The sequence below is a fragment of the Daphnia carinata genome, chromosome 1, assembly GCF_022539665.2.
Source record: "Daphnia carinata strain CSIRO-1 chromosome 1, CSIRO_AGI_Dcar_HiC_V3, whole genome shotgun sequence".
In the NCBI taxonomy this organism is placed as follows: Eukaryota; Metazoa; Arthropoda; class Branchiopoda; order Diplostraca; family Daphniidae; genus Daphnia; species Daphnia carinata.
The window spans coordinates 2,621,156-2,645,101 of NC_081331.1; the positions used below are offsets into that span (position 1 = coordinate 2,621,156).

At 42.7% G+C, this 23,946-nt stretch overlaps 1 protein-coding gene across 1 annotated transcript; it reads right to left on the reverse strand.

Annotated features, from left to right (window-relative positions):
• Positions 1-902: 902 nt before the first annotated feature.
• LOC130692307 (potassium voltage-gated channel protein eag-like) lies at positions 903-23,672 on the reverse strand. The gene is made up of 11 exons (XM_057515388.2): positions 22,103-23,672; positions 17,230-17,330; positions 16,666-16,798; positions 16,031-16,159; positions 15,396-15,529; positions 13,595-13,990; positions 10,011-10,434; positions 8,469-8,668; positions 7,075-7,327; positions 5,058-5,254; positions 903-4,088 (listed from the first exon to the last, which is right to left on the reverse strand). Exons 1-11 carry the CDS (start codon positions 22,179-22,181, stop codon positions 2,826-2,828), a joined length of 3,309 nt encoding a protein of 1,102 aa, XP_057371371.1. The 5' UTR covers positions 22,182-23,672; the 3' UTR covers positions 903-2,825.
• Between the last annotated feature and the right edge of the window lie 274 nt (positions 23,673-23,946).

Genomic DNA, 23,946 nt, shown 5'->3' on the forward strand with positions numbered 1-23,946 from the left:
TGGATATTAAAACTTGTGGAAAAGAGAAGCAACGGAATGTAATAAAGTTATAGACAAACACTGGGACTGGGATTGTGTCAACGGCTCATATAAAGTCTGTCAGGACGCATTTCTGGAAATCGATTTTCTTTTTTTTTTTTTTGTTGTTATATAAATACACACACACACACACTTACACACATCGATGGTTGCTGTGTAAATTGTCAGCTCGAATGCCTTTTCCTCTCTTAAGTGGCGAATTTTTGGTGATAGGGTGTACATGCATAAATATTTTTTTTTTTTTTCTCGCCAAAATGTTTGCGCTGCTAATGGGAAGAACCGCAGAAAATATCAAGTTGTGTATCACTCAACTTTTCGTTGAAAGGATTCCAACCTGAAGATATTGGGTGCTGGCGCTTGTGTGTCTATTCAACCTGAAATAATGCGGTCCTCCACGAAAGCGACTGTATTTCAAGCGAGAAATTTTCTACACTTTACAGTAGACTTAGAAGTTATAATTAAACACTGAAATATACACCACAGCTTGACGAAACATCATGATGACACCTTTGGGTATGCACACAGTATCGATTACCGAAGGGGTAGGGTAGATGTTAAATCAAATAAAAAATACGCAATCGGCCAATATCACCGTATAATAACTGATGTAAGGAAACATTGATTTAAACGAATCCGGATTGATGTTTTAAAGAAAAAAGTCAGTAACAGCTGCCCATCATATTTGCTTGTACGGTTTCATCTTCCTAAGTGTCCATACATATTGTCATCGTTTCATATGATGGTGACACTGAGGCCATACCAGCTGGCCAGACGCAAATATCATTTACACGTGAATCTTTGCTGCTCCTTTTGGCCGTATTTGTCAGATTTAAAAAAAATTGTAGTAATAATAAACGCGTAGATTCAGATCGAACGGTTGTGTATGATGCATTTATGTACATGTCAAATTGTAAAATACAAATGCAGTGATAGTGAGTGGTATAGGTAAGTATAGGTAATAATACACATCAGAGCGTCTATACACACAATAGGCGCCTATATATTCAAATAAAGAGGAAAAAGAGATATGATGGGGACACGGACAAAAATTTGTTTTTTTTCTTAAATAAATTTCATTTTGTAAACCAGCGAGAAGAAAAGGGATAAATCAATAAAAAAACAAACACAAAATTGAAATTCAAGTCTATTCAAATTTTAAAAAAGGAGGCCTGGAAACTGAGGGATGTCGTATTATGGCCGGACATGGCGTAAGATGTTATGCAATTGTTTTTCTTCTCGTCAACTTGAATGGTCCCTCTCCAAAAAACTATGACTGTTCTCTACATTCTTTTCTCGTTTTCACTTCCTTTGTAATCTGCAGCTAATAGCGTCTCCCTCTCGATTATGAATGATCACCGTACCAAGAGATTGCGCCCATGTTTTTAACTGTAATATACAAACAGCGCATAGTTTGAAAGAGAGTTTTGGTTGTGTTTGCAATGTGTGCCTGTGTGTCCCACAAAAGTCGTTCCTGTTCATCCTTTCCCTTTAGCTGGCTTATCATTTTATTGAAGAGAGTGGACGGATCGATATTGTTGTTTGAAAAAAAGAAACAGCCATTCTTTATTTTGTTCTTCTACATGCAAATATTTGGCTAGAAAAAGCGCACAGTAATGCCCTATGTTCGAGACCAATTTAATCGTTTCCTTCCTCTCTTTTCCCCCTTTTGTCCCCCTCAGGATGTGTTTTGCTTTTCGAAGGCTAGACGCAGAGCTTTTAAATGAGTTAGAAGTGTAGAAAAAAAAAAAAGACAAATGCTCAATTTTCTTTCCCTCCCCCCTTTTGGTTTACAGACTTGGAGGTGGGGAAAGCAGCAGAGAAGTATTTTCAATGTACCAACCAAAATGATAACTCGTTCACGCTAATACGCGTTCGCTAAGCTTCTCCAAACTTATAAGCTCCCGCTCTTATTCTCACGCAAACTCAGGCTGATACGCTCCGGTAGACTAATATCATTTACAGAGAGGCTCATCTTGCATAGAACACAGAAGGGAGAGAGAGAGAGAGAGAGAGAGAGAGAGAGCGGAGATGTACATTTTTTAAATTTATTTTTTCGTTTCCTTCATTTTCTGTGTTTGGCTTTCTTTTTTTCAGATTTTTGAGAGGGAGAGAGGTGAGATTTGCATCAAGCTCATTTCAATAAAGTGCCTCAAAATTAGGCGCTCTACCTTGTATGGCCGAGCTATTTGAAATCAAAGGCGTATAGACTAGAAATGTACTCGTCCCAAAATAGGAAATGAAACAAACAAAACAAACGGGATTGAATAAAACTCGACGACTCGAAGTTGAGCGCTCACTAATTGATCATATTGAATAGAAAAATTATGGGAATAATTAAAAAGAGTAAATAGGTAAAAAAAAAAAAAAAAAACATAAATAATGAGTGAGATGATCTAAAAAATGAAAAAGGAAAACAACAGAAACCAGAGCAAAACACGCATAATAATAACAACATTTAGAATGGGAAAAAGAGAGCGGGGTGAAAACAATTGAAGACTAGAGTGGGGGGAAAAATGAATAATAAGTTATACACGTCATTTCATGATTGCATTCTGTCTCTTTGTGATGACGTAACATTATGTACATGTGGTGTATATGTATAGATAATAATAAAAAAAAATTCTATTCAAATTGAGATTTAAATTGTGTGTGTAAATTCAATCCATTCTGAGTCGGATCTCTCTCCATTGCCCACCTCGTCCAATTAATTATTGAATAAAAAATTATTACCATAAGTTTCACGAATTATTGTCATTTCTCTTGCAGAAAAAAAAAGAATCAAACTGTCAGACGTACTCTTGAAATTGTGTCGTCAACTTGTCGGCCGTTCCCGCCGACCTCGGACGGCTTCGACTTCGAGTGCCACCGGCGTTGCCGATTTGCGGCTTCCCGCTGCTGCGTCCGGTCGGGCGCGAACTAGCGCCACTATCGATGTCAATAGCTACAGGAGTGGCTGTTGCATCGGCGTTGCCCGGCACGTTCAAAAACGGCTGCGTTGCTAAAGAGGGAGCCACGTCTGATGGAGCGGGAGCGACTTGAGCGTGACGGACGCGGCCACCGGGCGATCGGGCGCTAGGTAGAGGTGGAGGCGGCGGTTTGACGGGCGTGGCGGTGGCCGCAGCGACGCTGGCCGGCGTCAAACGGACGAGGATCTCTCCCAAAATGTCCTCCAATCTGGACATTTTGTGATTAATTCGTTGGACTTCGCTGCGCACTTCTTGCTTGAGCTCTGTGAACGAATCGATGATGGACGAGGAATCGGACCTCGTCATCTGCCGCTGCGAATGGCTAGCGGGCGGATTGTAATCCGCAGACACGGTTGTGCTGAACGCTTGGCTGGCTGTAAGCCGGCTCCGATCCAGCGGAAGGGCTTCGTCCACGCTCGTTTCCTGCCTCTCCGGCACTCGACTCAACTTGGGATGGATTTTGTTGCCTGAGCCGGCCGATTGCGCTCGACCGCTCGCCGTCGCTGTTTCAATCATTTTTAAAGCCGCCGTCGCTGCCGGATTGACCGCCGCAGCTGTTGTTTGCGTACTCCCGCTCGCCTCGCTCTCTTGTACAGCGTCGCTAGAGCCGGAACTACCGCGCATCATTCTACCCCATTTACTTTTTGCCGAACTGGCCCGAGATCCGTTCGACATTGTTTCGTCTTCCTTGACGGCTTTCACGAGTCCGATCTTCTCCCGACGGGGGCTACTACTTCCCGAACGAATGTGCTGTTGCCCAGCGGACAGATCGAACTCTCCCGACAGTTGATGTTGAAGCACTTCACCCCGTTCCACATCGCGGCCACTGTGGCTCGGCGTCCCGGCCTGCGAGCCGCACGGACCGTTGCTATTGGCGTTGCCCACGGTGGGTGCCGGAGTACTCGACGGAGGCGCAGCGATGCCAGACAGAAGATTGCCGGAAGAAGTGGACCCTCCTTTGCGGAATCGAGAGAATATTTTGCGCACCAAATGATCCTGATTTTGGTCTAATTTCGGCTCGTTTTTACGACGCTCCGCCAGTTCCTTCTCCCGTTTCATGTCCGACACTTTTCGAAAGATCAGCTGATTAAAGAAATCAAACAAAAAGTAACTCAATTATTATTACATTTTGTCTGCGTATTTTTTTTTCCTTCGTCGATGTTTAGATAGAGAGGAAAAAAAAAGGCACTCGGGACTTCTTTGCCATCACGAGGGTCTTTGCGTGTGACAATTGAAAAAGAAAACCATAATAAACAAAAGAAAGGGAGTACTGTATATATATGTTACTAATACGCGTCAACGGATACGCCTGACAAAAGCGACACACGTCGGCCCGGAATAGAAGGTTGATTGTATAGAAACCCGATCGGCTTTTTTTCTTTTCGTAACGGGTCATCTGGACGTCAAGCAAACGTGAAACCTGTCTCTAACACTAACGCAGCCAATCAATTATACACTAGACATTGTCTTTGAACCTGCACAGCACACTTATTTTTAGAGCCTTCTTTCTATACAGTTCGAACGTATAGTAATAACGTAATGATCAATGCAATTTTTGATCAATTAAACAGACCGGCCATCTAAAATTCAACGACCGCAGTTGGTGCAGGCACATTTTTGTTTTTACAGGGGAAGTCTGTGTGCGGCTGTTGCGATGCTCATAAATGACGCAGAAAAAGGTGACAGGGGGTGGAGGAAGACAAAGTTAGATGGAATAAAAAAAGAAAGCGAATGCGTTCTTCTTCTTTTTTGTTTTTAGCGCAAACAAGGTATATAGAACAACTCCTTTTAGTTGGATCCCTCCGCCAGGTTTGTTGTTGCGACGGGCGGAAAGGCACACACATTTCAAATCGATATGCATATATTGGATTACGTCGGGGAGCGACGAGTCGGAAGCCAACTCGATAATGACGTACATACGAAGAGAAAAAAAAATGTAAGGCGATCTCTTTTTCGAGTTTTGTTTTCATTAGTTCTATACACGAGAGGGATGAAAGAGACGTCGCAAAAAGGACGAAGAAAATCAAAATTAATTGGATTTTTTTTTCTTACTCTGTGCCGCAGGTTGTAGGTGAGGATGAGATTGCGGGCAAAGGAATTGGCGAATGCGTGATAGAAATCCAAGACTTCGATGAGCTTGTCCCGTTTGATGGCGTGCAGATCGCAATAAGTCAATGCCCGGACGTTGGCTGCTGATTGACCCACCGTTCCTTCCTTCCAGAATGTGTCACCAAAGACATCACCTTTACCTGTTTTACCCATTCGAAATGAAATTCAATATTCAGAAAATATTAGTCGGGTGTAATGCACTCGTGTTTCAATATAAACTAACAACTAGAAATGCAAGCTGATTGTGCAAAGAAAACTAGCTAGCCATAAATCGATCTGTTCATAAAGTTCACTTTTGCAGATGACAAATACCTGTGGGAAAAGTAAAAACGTAATAGTAAAAACCATCGTCGAAAAGAGTCAACTAGATCTAGAAAAGTTTTCCACGTTCCCTAACTTGGTCTCTCCGTTAGTTTTAACGTTTATTGATCACCTGGGGAAAGCGAGAGACAGATATAGTGTGTGTATGTCTGTGTATTCCCTGCCGAGTATATATATATATACATATACAGGAGGGGAAGTACAAGCACTTGCATAGTGCTTCTTTTGATGTTTCTCTACGCAAGCAATAAAATATATAGACTGCGCGTATTGGTGCTGATGGTTTGCAGTAGTCGTTACGTCTACGTGAAACACTCCAGCCGAAACAAGAAAGATCCCCCCGGTTGGAAAATTTTTTATAAGAAGAAAAGCCTTGATCGTTTCTTATTAAACACATGTGTGTACAGTGAGACGAAGAGGAACTCCAGCGAGTTCCATTACGTTTTTTGTCACGTCGTTTTTTCACTCTCCAGTTATTCCAAAAATATTTTCTGCGCTTCAAAGGTTTTTTTTTTCCTACTCTCAGCCATTCCGCTCGTATCAACGAGCAAAGCACCGAGTGAAATTCTGATTTCAATCTCTTCGTTCTCGCTTTGCATAGTACGCTCAGTTATATCAAAAGTATTCCGTTTCTATAGAGAGAACAAACTCAGCCGGTCTTTTCTTATTCAATGTACAGTCAAACACATACAAAAATATGGCGGCACGATATCCGAATCATAAAATACAGTCCCCCTTTCCTTTTTGTTCAGTTAAAGAACATGTCGATAAAATGTTTAGCAATTTTTTTTGAACGCACAAAGAGATCAACAAATGGAACACTATTTCTGCTTCTATTAACAAACTGGTTGAACGTTAAATAGCGTAGCTTTTAAACTCTACGTATAGTGAAATACTTCCTAAGGCTATTATAGCGCATTACATGCGGGCGTCCGTGTAGAAGGCGGACAGCGTGAAATAAAGACACGAGCTCTTAGCCGGACAGGCGATCACGATTTTCTAGTTTTCTCTCTCTCTCTCTCTCTCTCTCTTTCGCTGGTTTCTAATGGGAATTTAACGACCACCGGTACTCCCCGCCTTTTTATATAGCCATACACACACATACAGATATACACGAAGCCAGTTGGGCTAATTACACGGGCACCACAACAGTAGAACCGGACCGAAAGGAGAAAAAAAAAAGTTCTTGTTTTGCCATTGTTGGAAAATAGGTCTTACGGGTTTCCGTGTACAACGGGCAAACTTGGAAAGAGCACGCACATCAAAGTCCCGTCTTTTCCAGTGCCGCGTGTTTCGGCAATCGTTCTTACAGACAAAAGGTTAACGACTTGTATCTCTCTGTTGTCCGCCTCTTTGATATACATTGAATGACGGGCGTCCAGCATCGATTTCTTGACCACCTAATTCCCATTGAACCCATTCTATTTTTAGGTGTTTTTCAAAGCATAGAGAAAACGATTTTCGAGAATCAAATGGCCGTCATGCAACGGGCCGTTAAGGCAACGTCATCCATCCTGATGATTCTTTCACGAGAGCCACTCTTCGTGCTGGCAGGCGGTTTTAAGTAAACATACAAGTTTCAGGAGGCTTTGTATACACGATAATGGTTTTTGAGGAATGGTATGCATTGGATTCTTACCCAAAATGGCGACGACCTCGTCGTCCTGGATCACCTCCAGCGATCCCGTGACAATGAAGCACAGCGTGTCGATGGATTCGCCCGTGTGGTACAGCAGGTCGCCCGGCGCCGAATGGGCCATCGTGAAGTGCATGGCCAGGGCCCTGAGGCAGCCGTCGCTGGCCAGCCGGAAGGCCGGATGTTCGTTGAAGACCTTTCGATTGAGGTGGACACAAATGTCGGCCTTCATGTCCTTGGGGCAGTAATTCAGCACCTAGTTGCCGTACCCAGTATACCGTACCCAGTGTAGCAAATCAAATGAAAAAAAATATAAAAGAACATTAATGAGGGGAAGCAAGTAACATAGAACGATGACCAATGATTATTGCATAACTACCTTTAACTCAGATAAAATTATTTACTCCGATGTAATACAATACTATTCGAGTGTTACGCCCATGGACGTTCGTGTCCACTACCCATCTTGACATAAGAAATCGACCAAGGCAAAGAAAAGAAATAAAAGGAAAGTACTTTTTTGTCTTTTTTTTTTTTTGCTTATCCACTTTGGCGACGTCTCCGACGCCGTCTAAAATAAAAATGGGTCAGCGGGACTACCGTTGGGGGCTAGCAACCTTTTTTATCCATTAGCAGGTGCCAATGCGTGCCATGGGGGTAATCCGTCCAACAAGAAAAAAAAGAAATCTATAAACCACAACGCCAGTAACAAAGAAGCGTTGCTGGAACAGGCCGAATATTGCGGACGAAAAGGGAGGTGGAATAACGGGAAATGCCGAATGAGGATTGATACAACCGAGCGTATATATAGCAGAATAGAACAGACAAACATCAAGGGGAATCCGGGCGATCGATGCGAAAATATACACGAGGGGTCCCGCAAGTTCGCCACAACTGAAAAAGCGCCGTCTATTTCGTATGCAAACACGGGACGCGGCTACATCAGAACCCGTAGCCACTTTGACGCGCTCAAAACACGAGAGAAAGGGAGAGAGTCTATACATAAAACGTATGCAAAACAATACGCGCTGGCAGTTTCGGGAGGGGGGCAAACGTCGTTTTGCCCTTATAGACGGCAGCAGCGGGAGCGGGACGGAATATATTTAGAATAGCCTAGGGGCCTATGGCCGTTGCAAAGTTAGATTTTGAAAAGGGCGGAATTTCTTTTGAGAAAAAGGTCAATCGAATTTCGTGTGGCTTGTTATTTTTAGAACGTAGGCGGAATGAAAAATGAACAGGAGAGAGAACAAAAGGGCAGGTGAAATGTCCCGCACGGGTGGAACAACCAATCATTTCGACGGGTTGATTGGATTTCGTTTTATTTTCTATTCCATTATTTAAATAGTCAGCTGTAATAGCACGACGGTGATGTAATATATAAGATATCGGCTTTGTACCATGCAAGTATCGAGTCCTTTGGACATGGCCCAGGTGGAGACGACGTAGTCCATGACCCGCTCCGACAGGGCCCGAGGCACCTCGTTGAGTTTCATGAATTCGCGGACGTTGTTGAGCATCTCGTGGTATTTGGCCGTCGCCGACGTCATCTGCTGGATGATGGTCGTCACGTGACCGAAGATGGTCGCGTACAGCAAAGCTGAAATGGAAAGTTTAAAGGAGAAACAATAAGGCCTGCATCCACACATGTCATTTTCAAATGACGCGTTAAAAAACACAATTTTTCTTATTGATCAGCGCGGTTCACTAGAAGGCAAAGTAAGGGGACGATAAGCAAAACGGGTGACGTGATTATGATTAATGATGATGGATTCTTTTTTAAAAGAATATATATTTTCTTTGAAAAAAGAAACTGATTTACGGCCTGTGGTAACGCCCTTTATATCTAAAAAAAGCGTCACGTAATCAAAAGTTAGGCTATCTCTCTGTTTTTGTTACATATTTCAGCATTCCTAGAAAAAAATACGAAAGGTAAGATAAGATATGGAGTTGACCGCAAGCCTGGTATAGCACGCTATTGCCAAGCAGGTCACGCCATCAACGTGATAATAATGGAACGCAGAAAGACCGTACGTCCTGCACGATCATTCCATGTCCCCCCTTTTTTTAAAGAATTTCTTTTTTTTTATTAAGAAAATAAATTCATTCAAATTAAGTAGCACGTCAACTTTATAAACCCCACCGGCGCTGTGTCGATGCTTCAATGAATTTCTTCGGCGCCACCAAAATCCAAAAAATTTCATTAAACATGTATCGATTTGCAAATAACAAAAAAAAAAAAAACGCTGGAATATTTATTCATCACTATGTTTGTTCCTATCCATAAACTGACGCGCCCAGCCACATCTTTTTTTTTCCCGTCTTTTGCTACTGGGGCGTCGGAGCGCGTCAAATTTCCGCTTTTGCGGAGCTCCTGATGATTGCCGTCGCATTATACGTCCCAACATCTGGACGCAGGGAGACGCCCCATGATTAGTTCCACGTGCAAATAGAGAGCTAGCTGAGATTGAAAAAAAAGATAACCGGGCCGAAAAATAATCAAATAAGGTCTAGAAGGTATCTGGGTCTATGTGAAAAGAAACACAAAATTTCAAAAGAAAGAAGAAATCCTTGGAAACTTTAGTCGATTCAATCCGTGCGGAGGATGATGAAAAAGAAGAATCTCTTCTATGTTTGTGTACTAAGTGATTTTATACGTATGTGTTTTATATCTACTAGCATATAGCTCTTTTGAAATAGAGACGTAATCGAATTTAACTAGCTGGGAATGATCGGGCAGCCGCAGCTGCTGGATCTTCTCACACGGATAACTTGGCTCTGAAATATCCGCATACATCCGTTTTTGCTCTGGATGCAATCGGGAGACGGAACCGAAAAGATTTATACAGCGGGGATATAACATAAGGCACACCATAAGCTTCTTTTTTTTTTTTTTCAATTCATAATAAATGTATGATGTTCTTCTCTATGTGTGTACTCACATCCGATGATCATCATACAGGTGGTAAAGATCTTTTCGTTGTCGGTTTCGGCGGCGACGTTGCCGAATCCGACGCTGGTCATGCAGGTCATGGTGAAGTAGAGCGCCGTGACGTACATGGTCTTCCTGGCCGGCCCGTTGACCAGCTCGGGCGAATTGCTGTGGTTGGACCAGACGTAGGCGTACGGCGATTGGGTGACGTTGGCCAGCTTCCACAGCCAGCTGTACTGGACGCCGTTGTCGGCGTCGGAGCGGCCGATCGAGTACCAGATGCAGGCCAGCCAGTGGGCCACCAGCATGTAGAAGCAGAGCAATAAAATCAGCATAGCCGCTCCATACTCCAAGTAGCGGTCCAATTTGCGCACCACACGGCCCAGTCGCAATAATCGAACCACTTTCAGAGCGCTGAACAAACTCCCGATACCCTATAAATGAACGAACGAGAAAGAAAGAGGGACTCGATTAAGTCCATACATGTTGTTGTTTAATTGGCTTACGATTAAAGTTTTTATCGGCCGTTTACTTTCATTAGGGCTACGTTCCTTGATTAAGAGTACGCAGAGTTTGGAACACGAAAAAAATGAATTAGAACGTCGCGTTTAAGAGCAGGATGAATGTTAATGGCTTTTGGCTCCGTTCTTTGGGCAACAGCGGACCTTATGAACTATGTAGCCACTTCTCTTGGACGTCTGAGGAAAGGAATGTAACCATGGCGAGGGAAAACCTGTCTTATTTTGACACCAAGTCCGTTCGTCTTACAGAACTTAATTTTTATTATTTCTCATTTTTTGACGTCGCTACTCCCATTCATTTTGCTCTCCCTTTCTTTCGCATTATTTCCTTACTTACGCATATCCATTATTTTCTTGCTGTTTCTTCTTTGTTCTTTTTTTTTTTTAATATTATAGTTTCTCCACCCTTCCATTTGCCCGGAACATTGATCTCGTTCCACCATCCGCTCTATTTATATAGCGGGGCACGACTGGAAACATGAGGAATAACACGGGGCGTGTTCATCATTCAACAGCACGCTGTTATCATAACGCATTGCTACACCTCCCCTTTTCGCTGTTGGCATATATAGTACGCACACATAGATCCATCGGCGAGTTCGGACATCTATATACCGGCCGTCATCGTATCCGAGCTAACGAGAGATCCGTCCGAAATCAACAAACATCGTAGGTGGATAGGGTGCGGCTATTGTTAATATACGCATCGAGTATAATAGGTCGGCCCCCGAACATCGGTGAGGGCGAAAGATATAAGACAGGGCAAAGCGATCGAACGAGGTACATACGGGGCAACGTACATATACACACACACACATATTTGTGCAAGGTAACATTATACACAACTCAACATAGTGGACGCTTGAGCCTAGTGGATAATGCAATGATGGACGGACGCCTTCCCAAACCCAAAAGGCCATCTAAACAATGGCGGAGCATTGTGAGGTGGTGATAAAAAAGGGGGAACCTGCTGGTCTCGTTGGGTGCGATTCCCAGAATACTAAGCACACGGGCGAAAACTTTCTTTTTTTTTTTTTATTTCTCTCTCGTTTTGTTGTTACTTTCACCATCGGGACAGAGTTATTACACACACACACACTATGTGCGTACAATATTATCTCTTTTTTTCCCCTTTCACGATGCTATATCCTGTTTGTTGTTATTATTGTTGTATTATAGTCCATATAAGAAGACGTAGAGTTTTCCTTTTTTTGCCCTATAGTGGGAAACTGGTCCGGCTGTTGGCCTCCCCTCAATTATTTGCGTTAGATTTGTAGTTGCTGAGTGCGTACTATCCAAACTTAGTAGGCGACTAGATGTACATGACAATGGCATTTCTAGACTCTGCAGCAGCACCCCCCTCCTTTTGATACAATAGCCGAGCGTATAAAGCTGCACACCACTGTCTGCTGTGTGTTCGCTTCTGCTTCCCTTTTTTTTTGCTCACCCCGGATCGATGCAAGAAGTTTCACTAGCAGCGAAACAGGCCTTTTTCTTATACATGTACGCGCGTTCCGGCGGGAGAGAGCTGTATTGCTCGACCATGAAAATACGCTGCTTCTGCTACATCTTTTTTTTTCCCTTCCTTTCTGTTTGTTGTTGCTACTCTCATCGTTTTCTAGCTGTTGTACATGTTTTACGAGCTAGTAGTAAATAAGGGAAAGGCGGAAGGCGAGTAAAAAAGACGAATCCAAAGTGGTCTAGTGGGGATGAACCGCTCTGTTGATATTTAAGAAGTAAAGCTATGTCCTCGCGCTCCCCTCCATGTTATAGCACATGACGCACCCTTGACAGGCCCGAATGTCTAAACGGACGGATAACACGAGCCGTTGTTTCGTTTTGGATAGGGCCGATTGCATCATCAATCTAGTGGAGCTACTAGTGGTGGTACTGAATTTTAATTTTATTTGGGGGAATGTCGATACGAAAATATTGTAGGAGAATGGAATTAGCGAACTGCAGCTTCGTGCATACTCGTGCGGGGGGGGGGTCGTTAACGTATGGGAGAGCCATTGATTAGTCGGGACACAGACGGGGCTCAATCAATCGCGGATTTAAAAAGGCAGGTAAAATGAAAGAGTTTTATTAGCGACTCTGAAGACCATAGAAATGAATTGTGCCAGTTATCTAACTCTGGATAGAAGCTTTGCTTTTCTTACGTCAAGCTGTTTGTCTAGTCCACAGTTAACTTTCAATCGAATTAACAGTAGGGGGAAAAAAAGGGCCGCCCAGTTGTGATGCATTTCGCAATGCGTCTGAGTCCGTGATTGCTGCTGATCTCATTAAAAACGAGCACCGCGGGACAATCCTCGGCTAAAGGGGTAATTTTGTATTCACTGTAAGAGGGTCAAGAAAACGAACGATGTCAACAGCCACTTGGCAAAAAGATGAGGGATAGACGAGAGTAAAAACGGAAAGAAGAGCAGTCCTTCTCGAATTATTATCTTTTGCCACTGTGTCCTACCATAAAGGACAAGCAGTAAATCGCAGCGTATGCAAAAGCATCATCATACAAGTTTGGGCAACTGAAACGGACAGGGCAGACAGGAGAAGAAAAGAAAAGACCTTATGATGGACGAGCGGGATGAATCGAGCCCATTACGTAAAAGGTTTTTTTTTTCGCACACAGCAAAGGGTACAAAAAAAAAGACAGTCGTCATCTGGATGTTGAGCTATTTTGGTCGGGCCGTCAGCCAACAATCCTGCTCACTTTTGTTCCTCACTATCTTTTTTATCCCTTTTGAAAAAAAAAAAAACGAAAGAATCGCTATTCACCGTCACGTCTGATTTTCTCTCATTCGTCGAACGAATATTACAAAAAACTAAAAGAATAAATTGGAGAGTTTAGGAGTGAAAGAAAAGCCATCACTACCCCTCAATGATTGTTCCATCTTCATTTAGCACACTGTCAACGCAAAGAATGTTTGTATGAGCCAATAGCGAAGAACAGCCTTACAAAAATGTCTCCCGAAATAGAAAAGGGAAACGGTCTTTGCTAGAGTTCCAGCAAAATCTTAACCCAATTGAATTGGGAGCCAATAATGAACGAAATCTTAATTTTAAAAGAACGTACATCTTCGTCGTGGTCGAACGCGTTAAAGACGTCGTAAGGCAAGCAGGAGAGGAGGTCGATGATGAACCAACTCTTGAGGTAATTCATGCGGATGACTTTTGGGTCGGAGACGACCTCGCCGCCCGGCCCGACGAACGTCGTGTGAAAATTGAGGACAATGTCGATGAAGAAGATGACGTCGACGATCGAGTCGACGACCAGCAAACTGACGTCCTCCGACGTCTTGTTCTTGAAGGCCACGTTGTAGGGCACCATGATGGCCGTGTAGAAGGTGAGGCAGAGGATGATCCAGTCCCACAGGGCCTTGAAGGCGCAGTAATGCAGCAAGATGTGCGGCGGCGTTTTCGGCGCCTCTTGGCGGTACTGCGGCAGGACGTCCGCGTTCAGGCTCATCATCTGTTTTGCGTTTATCGTGAAAAACACGGCAGAAAGAAAATGTATATTACATCCAATGAACACTGGTTATTTGTCCAGCCAAAAGATCATCGTGACACTTCCTGCCGGCATTAGAAATACTGGTAACATCAATTCACGAGTCTCTAATTCGTCTGCTATTTCTCACGTTGGCATATAGAAGCAAAAAAAAACATTTCCCCATAGACTTGTGTACCGTTTCGGCGCATTTACTTTAGATAGCTTCTGATGTGTAGTTACTTAACGAGAAAACAGTGCGTCGTCCTAAACACTATGGCGTTCCAGATCAAGACAAATAGTTTGGCCCGTGTTTGATGTCGTGTGTCGCCCAGGGATTGCGAAAACAACGTAAAATGCGAGTTGCACTGGCCAAATGATTTCGAATTGTCTTTTTACGTATACGCGTCGGAGCAAAAGAGAGAAGAAGCAGTTGCATCTGTTTGCGGAGATGCGTGCCCAGCGTGAGTAGCAGAAACAATCGACTTCATTATCGCTGCACGTGCCATAATAAGAGCGTGTTCTTTTGTTCTCCTTTGGCTATACTTTCACGCCGAACATTGTTTCGTTCATTTTTCTTTAGTGAGATTTTGTCGGGCTAGGCAACCGTCTTTCTATTGCAAAATGATTACACAAAATCCTTCCTTCATAAGATCAACATTCATAAAAGAAATCATTTGCTAAAGGATTCAAATGTATGCGCAAAGGCGTGTTAGTTTTCACGAGTGTTGTTACGTAACCCCGTCTCTTTTAAAATACATTTAATGCCGCCGGCAGTGCAATCCCGGTATACGAGTCGAGCTCGTTAGAAGCTACACGTTCGTTAACAAGACGACGAAAGGGCGTCGTAGCGGCCAACGCTAATGATCTACCGTGTACGCACACGTCTTTCTGCATGCATACGCAATTAAAGACGACTGCACCTTTGTAGTCACGTCTAATGGTAAAGTACACGGCGCTCTATGCAAAACACGCGTGTCCACAGGCAGTTTCATATCCCAGGTGTACAGGCGTCGAGTGCGGGATATTCGTGTAACCTGCTAATGTCGTTGTCGTCACCGTTGAAAAAAAAAAGAAAGGAGAATGGAGGTGAGGAGAGAAACTAAGTGACCGTGGGACGTGTAACAAAAGCAGCGTACAGGACGAATAATAAATCATCGATTAAAAACTCATGGCTACAGTGCGCGCTGGCAATTGTCGTCCGTGTAACGATCTACGTATAAGTTATATAGCGCCACGTCATTCCATCCGCAAATCCCCCTTTTTTTTCCCGCATTCGTTTCAGCTCCCCAACGATATTTTATAGTTAAGTATAAATACATAAACTTTTATTGCTTGTGTTGATGACCTCGTTTAAAAGAAAAAAAGTTTGTCGTTAGGAGAACCTTACGTGAGCAAAGTTGGACTGCTTATTGATGGCAGCCACTTCCTTCGTAGCGGCCGGGATGTGCGAGGAGAATTGGGAGACCAGAACGGTCCGGCTGCGCGTCACCGAACGAGCCAGTTTGGCGAATTTGCTCAAACCTTTTTTTTTTGTTTTGTTTTCACCAGCAATTCCGACGGTGTAAATCATCCAGAAGTATTCACATGCAAAGGAAAATAAGATCAATAGAGTTATTTATGGCCGTACTTTTTGTTTGTTGTATCCTGACGAGATGGCAGTTTTGCCTCTTTTATTATTGACCATATATTATAGTATAACATGTTTTCGTATTAATGTATCGTACATCATCATCATCACTGTACACTAGATGTCAATAAGCTTTATTACGCCTAACCGCAAAGGGTATTGATATTTGATAGGTTGTAGTGGCATGCAATATTTCCCTGTCTTTATTTGTTTTGATGTTAACAAGGCGTGTCTTACGTCTCAGATATCTCGTGCTTATCTGCCTGGCTATTTTTTTTAAATTTAATAAACCGCATCTACAGGTACGTTTTTGCAAATTAGAGTTGATGATGGCTGTATGGGAAAGAAGAATCTTTACGCAAGGCAAGAAAAAAGAAAGAGAAGGATGCCCATACCTTTGGATTCTTCACTCTCGAGCGGCTGCTTGAGGGCCGTGATGTCGCGGAAAGTGCACAAGAAGAGGACGACGACATCGCGCTCGTTTTTAATGGGCGCTATCTGCAACAGCAGCCACAGCGGCGAACCTGCGTATCCCCGCTAACGACCAATTATGCAGTACAATCGCAACACAACATACAAATAAGGGAAGGAGGAGGGAATTTAATCTACAAGGAGAATACGTTATAAAAAAAAAATAAGACTTTCACCCGGATTCTATGGTAGAGACATTGTATGTTTTTTTGTTTAAAAAAAAATGGGAATAAAAAGAGCAAAACAAAGACAGACACCCTCAGGAGAAATGATACACCATCCAATTTGGATTTCTTTCCCCATTTCTAGTTATATGTTTTGTCTGCGCTTTTTTAGTATTTGTCTACGTATTTATATCAATGTGTTTCTCAAACAGAAACACTGTGGCATCAACCGGTGTATTCCGTAGCGGCCAAAAATAGAAACCATTTCCCCCGTCCCTCAAAAAGAGGTTTAAAAAAAAAAGTTTACAAAGAAACCCCTTCGGGATGAACAATGTCGGGATAAAAAGGAAAGAAATGTTTAATATTTAAACGAAGGAAGAAAAAGAAAATCATACGGTTCTTTTTGTAGAGCAGGATCTCGAACTGGTCTTGAGTGTACTGCTCCAGGCACTCGTCCACCCGCTGGATCGTTTCCTTGTCCGTCATTTCGCCGCACATGAACGAACACCGGCACGATTTCTGCATCACCTGTATTTCATATAGACATTTGTACAATAGACGGAAAGGAAAACATTGATCCATCATCGATCCAACCAGAGAGCACATACAAAAATCATTAGCATTTACTGATGTGCTTCATCTCCATCGGGTTGTACACCCCAAGTAGCCTAGACATACTACCGGGTATATCGGAGCCCCTCTCTTATTATTTGTTAGGCTTCTTCGATAATCGATAACATGTATCTTAACTCCCCCAATTCTCTCTGTAACTCGCGTTTTCTTTCTTTATCTAAACGTACGGTGCTGATGTATATATCTTTGCAATCTATTGTGGAGCATAAAAACAATTGAATAGCAAACGTTCTAGTTGAGAGAGAATTTGGTATAGATAGATCGGATGTTTAGATTATTTTTTGACAAGTTGTAATGAAAACACAATTTTTTTTGTGCGTTTTTACTTCTGCCCGGTTGTAGCCGGAGATCTTGCAGAAGGATTCGTTGCAGTAGACGATCGGATAGTCGACGATTTGAGCGTTTGCCAGGAGGAAACTGCTGTCGGCTGAGTAAACGTCAATCCATTGACAAGCACACGAAGTTTGGAATCAATCAAAAAGGGGAAGAGCAAGTAAACATGTAAAAAAAAAATAGGCAAAAATTAAAAATATGATTCACTGCATGATTATTTTTTGAGGCTGCACGATGTTGCGTAAGAAGGAACAAAAGCCAATAGCCGTGAATTTTAATTGGAACCTTTTTTTTATATATACTAAGCCCGTTACGTAACGCGCATAATGGGCGCGTTTCATTGAAGAAAGCTGATTAGAAAAGATAAGTTTGCTCTTGTACTACAAAATAGCTTCTCTATTTGAATCAAATACTATTCACGACCTTTGTGAACGTCTCGAAGATAACTCCACTGCAACACTTACTCACGCGTTCGTTTATCCATAACTTTAGTAAAAGAGGCCTGTTATATAAAACACTGGAGACATCATCGATTGGTCTCATTCTCATACAATGACGCAATCTAAGCCACTTATTCTAGACATTCTTCCCATTACAAGGAGATCGTCAGTAAGATCTACACATCTAATCACATTGACGCTCTATGATTCAATCTACGTTGAGCTACTCCAACGAGTATCAAGTTCTCATTATAGAACACATTGGAGATCCGTCACTTTGATATGCCCTCACATAAGATTGCGAAAGCCAAAAGGCCATCCGATGTCTCCCTTTCTTTTTTTTTGTTCTTTTAAAACACAAACACGGTTGCTAGGCAACGTGGCGACGAAAAGGATCACACTTTTTGTTTTCTAGCTCCTTTTTTTTATTATTACAGCAGCAACAAAAACAACAGGCTACCATTGCTATCTATTTATAAGGACAGGCGTCCGTTGATTTTTCTTTCGAGCTGTTGCTGGCCGGCGTTGCCCGACACGGTGGAGGACGTTTTGATTATTAAGTCTAGCGCTGTTGCTTGCAAAAGTGACAAAATTCACACATCAGTGAGTCAACCTCTCTTGGGTGTAAACGCGCCGATGTTCCAGCTGTCTTTCTGCCCGTTGCAGCGTGTCAGTCGGACTGACGGACACGAAACAACAAAAAAAAAAAAACAACAAGAAAATTGCATCATGATCATCAAAAGTGATGTAGATTAACCGGATCTGTTTCTATTTGTTCAAGTCCAAATTCAGAGTGTCTGCTTTCTGTTCTTCTGAAATTGATCAACCGGTTGGAAAACAACGTTAGACGTTCTTTTTTTCAACGCGTTGACTTGAAACAATTTACTTCAATTGTTGTAACAGCATCACGTAGCGAAAAAGTGTGGCTGTTTATACACTCGATTGTATTTCCCCCTTTTCCTTTGTTGCGTTTTTCTCGGAACTGAGAATCCGACCTTTAAAATATTCAGAGAGGAAGAACATGTCAGAATTGTTGAGAATGACTGGCGGGATCGCCTGTAGGATTGACGGAGCTTTCCTTCCCCTGATTTAAAAAGCCAGGGATCGTTCCATCAGGAAAGCGGTGGGCTGAATCTATCTATACCGCACACATTCCCAGTCTTTGGTACTTTCACCCTCTCGTGCTAATCTCGACATTAAAATCGAGTGCGTGTGTTGCACAGTGGCCCGAAAATGAGGAAATGTCTCTCTCGTGACTTGTTGTTCCACCATTTTTTTTTTGTTTTTTGCTTACTTATTTTCCAAACTCGCAATCTTGATTCGATTTTCACTCTTCATCCATCACTTTCCCTTGCTATCTCTTTGCACGAGAAGCAATGTCTCTGCTTTGCATTTTTGTTTTCATCCCCGCACATTCGTTTTGTTCCGATCCAGCCGTAAATTCTTTGCAGTGCCGAGAAACAACAGGGGTTATCCAGAAGGAAGAAGATTGAATGATTGAATGACACCGAGGATGGATTTGACAGGATCCAGACGCTCGCATTTCCCCCGTTAAACGAAAAAAAAAGAGGGGGAAGAGGAAATAGAAAATATCCCTTCCATTACGAAGCATATTGAGTCAAACTTATGAGAGCTTCACCTTAAAAGCTTTAAAGAGAGAAAATCCATCCGGAATCCATCAGACCTTTCGTCACCCCATTGTTGCGTTTCTTGCCCATACATTTAAAAAGTCCTATGTCAACAAGGAACTATTTTTTTAAACGCTTGTGCGTGTTTTGGTTGGTGAACTGATCTCCCATTTTTCTATTAGAAAGGATTTTTTAAAATATAATCAGAATTTTTTTTTTTTTAAAGTATGAAATTTTCAGCTAAGAGAGAGCACAAGGATGGGGTTAAGAAATGGGTTCATACATCAAACTCTTTCGCTTTATGTATGCTCGTTCCGGTTTGACGCTACACGAACGCACATGTCGGATTGACATGTGCCTTTTTTTTCCCCCATCTAACTCAACATTCTGTGGTCTAACTTACACTGCTTCCTTTTACACGCATCTTATCCTAACGCTTCAACAGACCCGCGTCGTGATTTATCAGTTGACCTACCACCGACTCCATCTACCCCCCCGAGCCGAATTTCAAATTGCTCTTTTGTGCGTTGCTTTCGATCTGCCGTCCTTAACCGTTGTATTTTAATCGACTCGATTGCCTTTTGTTGAACCTACGATATTCGGCTTCACGTTGCCGGCCCACCTCAATAATTCCGCCATACCCAAACTATCCACTATAGCGCGTTCGTTTGTATTGCATACGGAAAATCAATACCAAAGTATATAGGAGCAAGTCAACACGCGACGGTCAGCATAGTCTTACCACATGCACACCCACAGACCTTTGCGTCGGCTATATGTATACATACATACATAAAAAATTCGGCCGACTAGGTGGAAGTCTAGCTCGGCTATTGGCACTCTACACAATCAAGCGAGAGAGACACATCGAAAATGATCGCATCGTTTTCTAAGAAGAAAATACACTGTTGCCATACAACATTCGATTGTATAGCACTGGGAGTAAACCGCTTAAACGATATGAAAGCATGTGTCCCCGTTGCGTGCATTACATCGTCCAATATATATTTCTTTTTGTGCTCCGCATAACTCCCAGACGGTCGTCGCCGCCTTGGTCGACTGAACCCTCCCCCAGCATCGTTTTCTTCGTGTGTGTGTGTGTGTGTGTGTGTGGGGTGTGCGTGAAAAAAAAAGAAAGAAACTATTCTCCGGGTCTCCTGTTCTATTTTTTTCCACTCTCCTCCTTTCTCACTGGGGGTACAGAACTCTTGTTGACTACTGTCTGGGACTTGTGTTTTCATCCCGGCCGTTTCTTTTTCCTTTCTTTTTTGGCGTCGCCCAGCCGAACCGAAAACAGTTACAACTGTACGACCCACACGAGCGAAAAACCAAAATGATGTTGCCATCAAAATAAAAAACAGAAAGAAAAGGAATCCCTTAGAAGAAGAGGAAAAAAAAATCGAATGACAGCACGAAAACTCGTGTGTGTTTCTGAACGAGTCCCAAGTTTTCTGCGTGTCGCTTTCAAATGTTATCATTTTCCAAGAAAAGTATCTTCTTTTTTTTTAATCAAACAAAAAGAACTATGCGCAACGAGATGGCTTTTAACTGAATTATGCCTACACTATGCATACACAGAGTGAGACAACATGTAAACCAAGTTAACTCCTCCTCCCTTCTGGCCAATGAATTTTAATATTTCTTTTCTCTCCCCTGTGTCTTTCCAGAACATTGAGGAAGACTTGACGACGTCGGTCGTCGACCATAACCTCAGGTAAGAGATTGCGATTTGTGATGCATCCGTCCGGAACAGGACATCCTGGGAAACAAGTCTCTGTTGCTCTCTTTTTCATTCGTTTCCCTTGAAAACCACTACGTTCTATTTAGGTGTTGCTACTACCTCCCCCATATCCTGCGGCAAAGGTAGGCTAAGGACAGAGAGCCCCACTGGAACATCAAAAGATTATTTCCTCCCCACGTACTGTGAGTGTGTCGATCGATGGAAATTGATTCGTTCAACTAAGGCATATATAGCTGGACATTTTAGGCTGTTTATGTCCCGTCTTTGTTCGTTGTACCGATGTCCACCGTGTGATGTAGGACAACGACTTGCATGGAACATCCAACAACACGCAAGCAAACAGTCGCAACGGTGACCACCCTCTTCCAATACATTCGGGGGTGTATGCACACTATCGTTCGTCCTTATGTGCCCTATAATACGCACGAGTGCGCACGACAAAAGCTCGTCGTCGTAAAAGAAAGGACGAAAGAAGGGAATATAAAAAAAAAGTCGATAACTTTCGGATGACATTTGCCGCTTGTCCTTTGGAAATCATGTTTTGTTGTGTGACAGTTTAAAACAAGAAAACAAGCGGAATAAACATTCAAACGGTGGGCTATCTTTTTCCCCTTGGAAATTCCTTTTTTTTCGGACTTTTACGTTGTTGTTCTTGTATTTGCTTTAGTTCGCAAAATGGTGCATAATAAAAAAAAAACCGTACTAGGTCAGAGCCTCTGTTCCGCGTTTTATTGACGTTGGAAGTTTAAAAGGACGGCTACAAGAAAAGAAGGCGAACGCGCAAGTCTCCCCATCCATGACGATGGTTAGGTCGAAATGTCAGAGACCACTATACAACCATATAGCCCTAATCTGAGCAGAGTGCTGGTCAACGTTTGAGCCAGACGCGCAATGATGATCACATCAAAGTCATCCGGAGAATGGGCAGTTCACCAAAGAATGTCCAACCATCAAAGCAAAAGGTTATGCAGTTCATCGGTTAGTGACTAAGGCCTATCTTAGGTTTCAAATAATTTCATGTGTCATCTTTTTTTTTTTAGAATTCAGATGTACTCACGTTGTTGACTGCAACGACGGATGATGTTCTCCAAGAAGGTGTTTTGCGGGGCCACGAGGCCCCGCCTTCCTCCCGGCATCACTACCTTGATAGTGTTAATTTTCGAAATGTTGATGGTTCCACTGGGACGATCAGCAAAGAGCCACCATCGTGGGTGTGCTCACAAAAGTGCAAAAGAAAAAAAATATGGGCTCAAACGAGTCGTTAATCGCACCAGTCGCCTTGTCACTGATTCAGGATAGCACCAGAGAAAGAATTTGAAAGACGTTAACGCTACGCAAAGTTTTGCGGCCGAAGTAGGTCTTACAACGGGGCACAAGTATCAGCACTCCATTATGGATGGGATTTTAGTTTGTTCCAGATCTAAAAACTTGGCTGAGAAGGCCGTGGCAGTTACCTCCGTAGCCAATATCCGGTGGCAAACTTTTCTCTTTGACACGCACGAAAAAAAATATACCACAGCGGATACGTCAAAGAGGAATTCGGAAACGGATTGAGAATTATTAAAAATTATTGAGAACAACGCGGAGCAGCACCGAATCCAAGTTTTCTTCGTCCATTAGCCGACACCTTCTTCTCGGCCGGACATGATTGAAGCTGATAATTCTTTCTTCTGTTTTCCGTTGTTCTTTCACCAAACAAACAGCCACACACACACACACATGAAAGACAACAACTTTCCAGATCTCGCCAGATGTGATGGCTTCCCTTTTTTTTTTTTTTGTTTGCTTTTAATGTTTCCTTATGACATCCGGTGCACAGGGAAAGGCTGCAAGACCGCCAGGACAACGGGCTTACCTTTCCCCCCTTTCGTCAACAGACAAGCGCGTATACACCCCCACGTAAATTATTCGATTTGCTTTTGGGTCACTCGATAAATATCGATTATGGTTTTTCACCCATCTGTCATATTTGTTCCTAAATTTTAAAACGTCGATAACCGCAAGTGTTTTTCAATGTTCTTTTCTTTGTGGGTGTTGCGGCAATTGGGAAAAAGAAAGCAAATCTCGTTGTTTGTTGTGGCTGTTTTGGTTTGACTAGTTGTCGTTACATATCAGCAGCTGGTTGGTCTAGGAGTGTGTTTAATGCCCGAAGCGCCAGCCACGAGCCGAGCGTACAGTCATCGAGTAAACAAGATTACAACGAAGACACTAGGAAGAAGGGCGACGTTAAAGCGGGAGGAGGTGGGTGTAGTAGGATTGCTTTTGGTTCACTGCGCTGAGTGGCAGGGTGGAAATGAAAGTTTCCAGTTCACTCTTGGCCGGTGAACTGCCAATTGGATAATCGATAATAAGCGCTATATAGTCACTGGACACTTTGCATCCAATGATTTCACTGCTCATTACATGCAATGACGTCGCCGTGACCGCGTGACGATGAACAGCCGTTGCAACGTCATGCTTGTTGCGGTACAAAATTCTTCCGCACCGGACCAACCCTGAAAATTCTTGCACCTTGCAAGGGTTCAGCCTGCACTACGGTCGATTGCTTTCCATCACACACACTAACTAAAATAAATAAACAAACAAAAATGAAAATAAACACAAAAAGAAAAAAGGTAAAGCTGAAGAAGCGTTTTGAATGTTATGCCACTTCTGCAAACTTTCACGCACAGCTGACGCACAACGATAGGCCTTCGAAATTGCATAGACCAGCACTTTACCCCACACTCACATCCCGTTTAGATCTCTTCCGTTTTCTTCAATTTTTATATCAAATGTATTGTGGTTTTGAATTCGATAATGAAAAAATTGTTATGTATTTTTTTTTTTTCAGTTCGTCAGGCGAAGCTTCTATTTTTTTGCTGGTGGCCGTGAGCGCGTAACTTTTGTCGTCTACTCTGT

Excerpts from the sequence above, each read along its gene's own strand:
- LOC130692307 (XM_057515388.2), bottom strand. The coding sequence starts at position 22,181 with ATGCCGGGAGGAAGGCGGGGCCTCGTGGCCCCGCAAAACACCTTCTTG. Across the intron at positions 15,530-16,030 it reads CGAGAGTGAAGAATCCAAAG|GTTTGAGCAAATTCGCCAAA; the intron begins GTATGGGCATCC and ends CAAAAAAAAAAG. Across the intron at positions 5,255-7,074 it reads CGAGGTCGTCGCCATTTTGG|GTAAAGGTGATGTCTTTGGT; the intron begins GTAAGAATCCAA and ends TGGGTAAAACAG.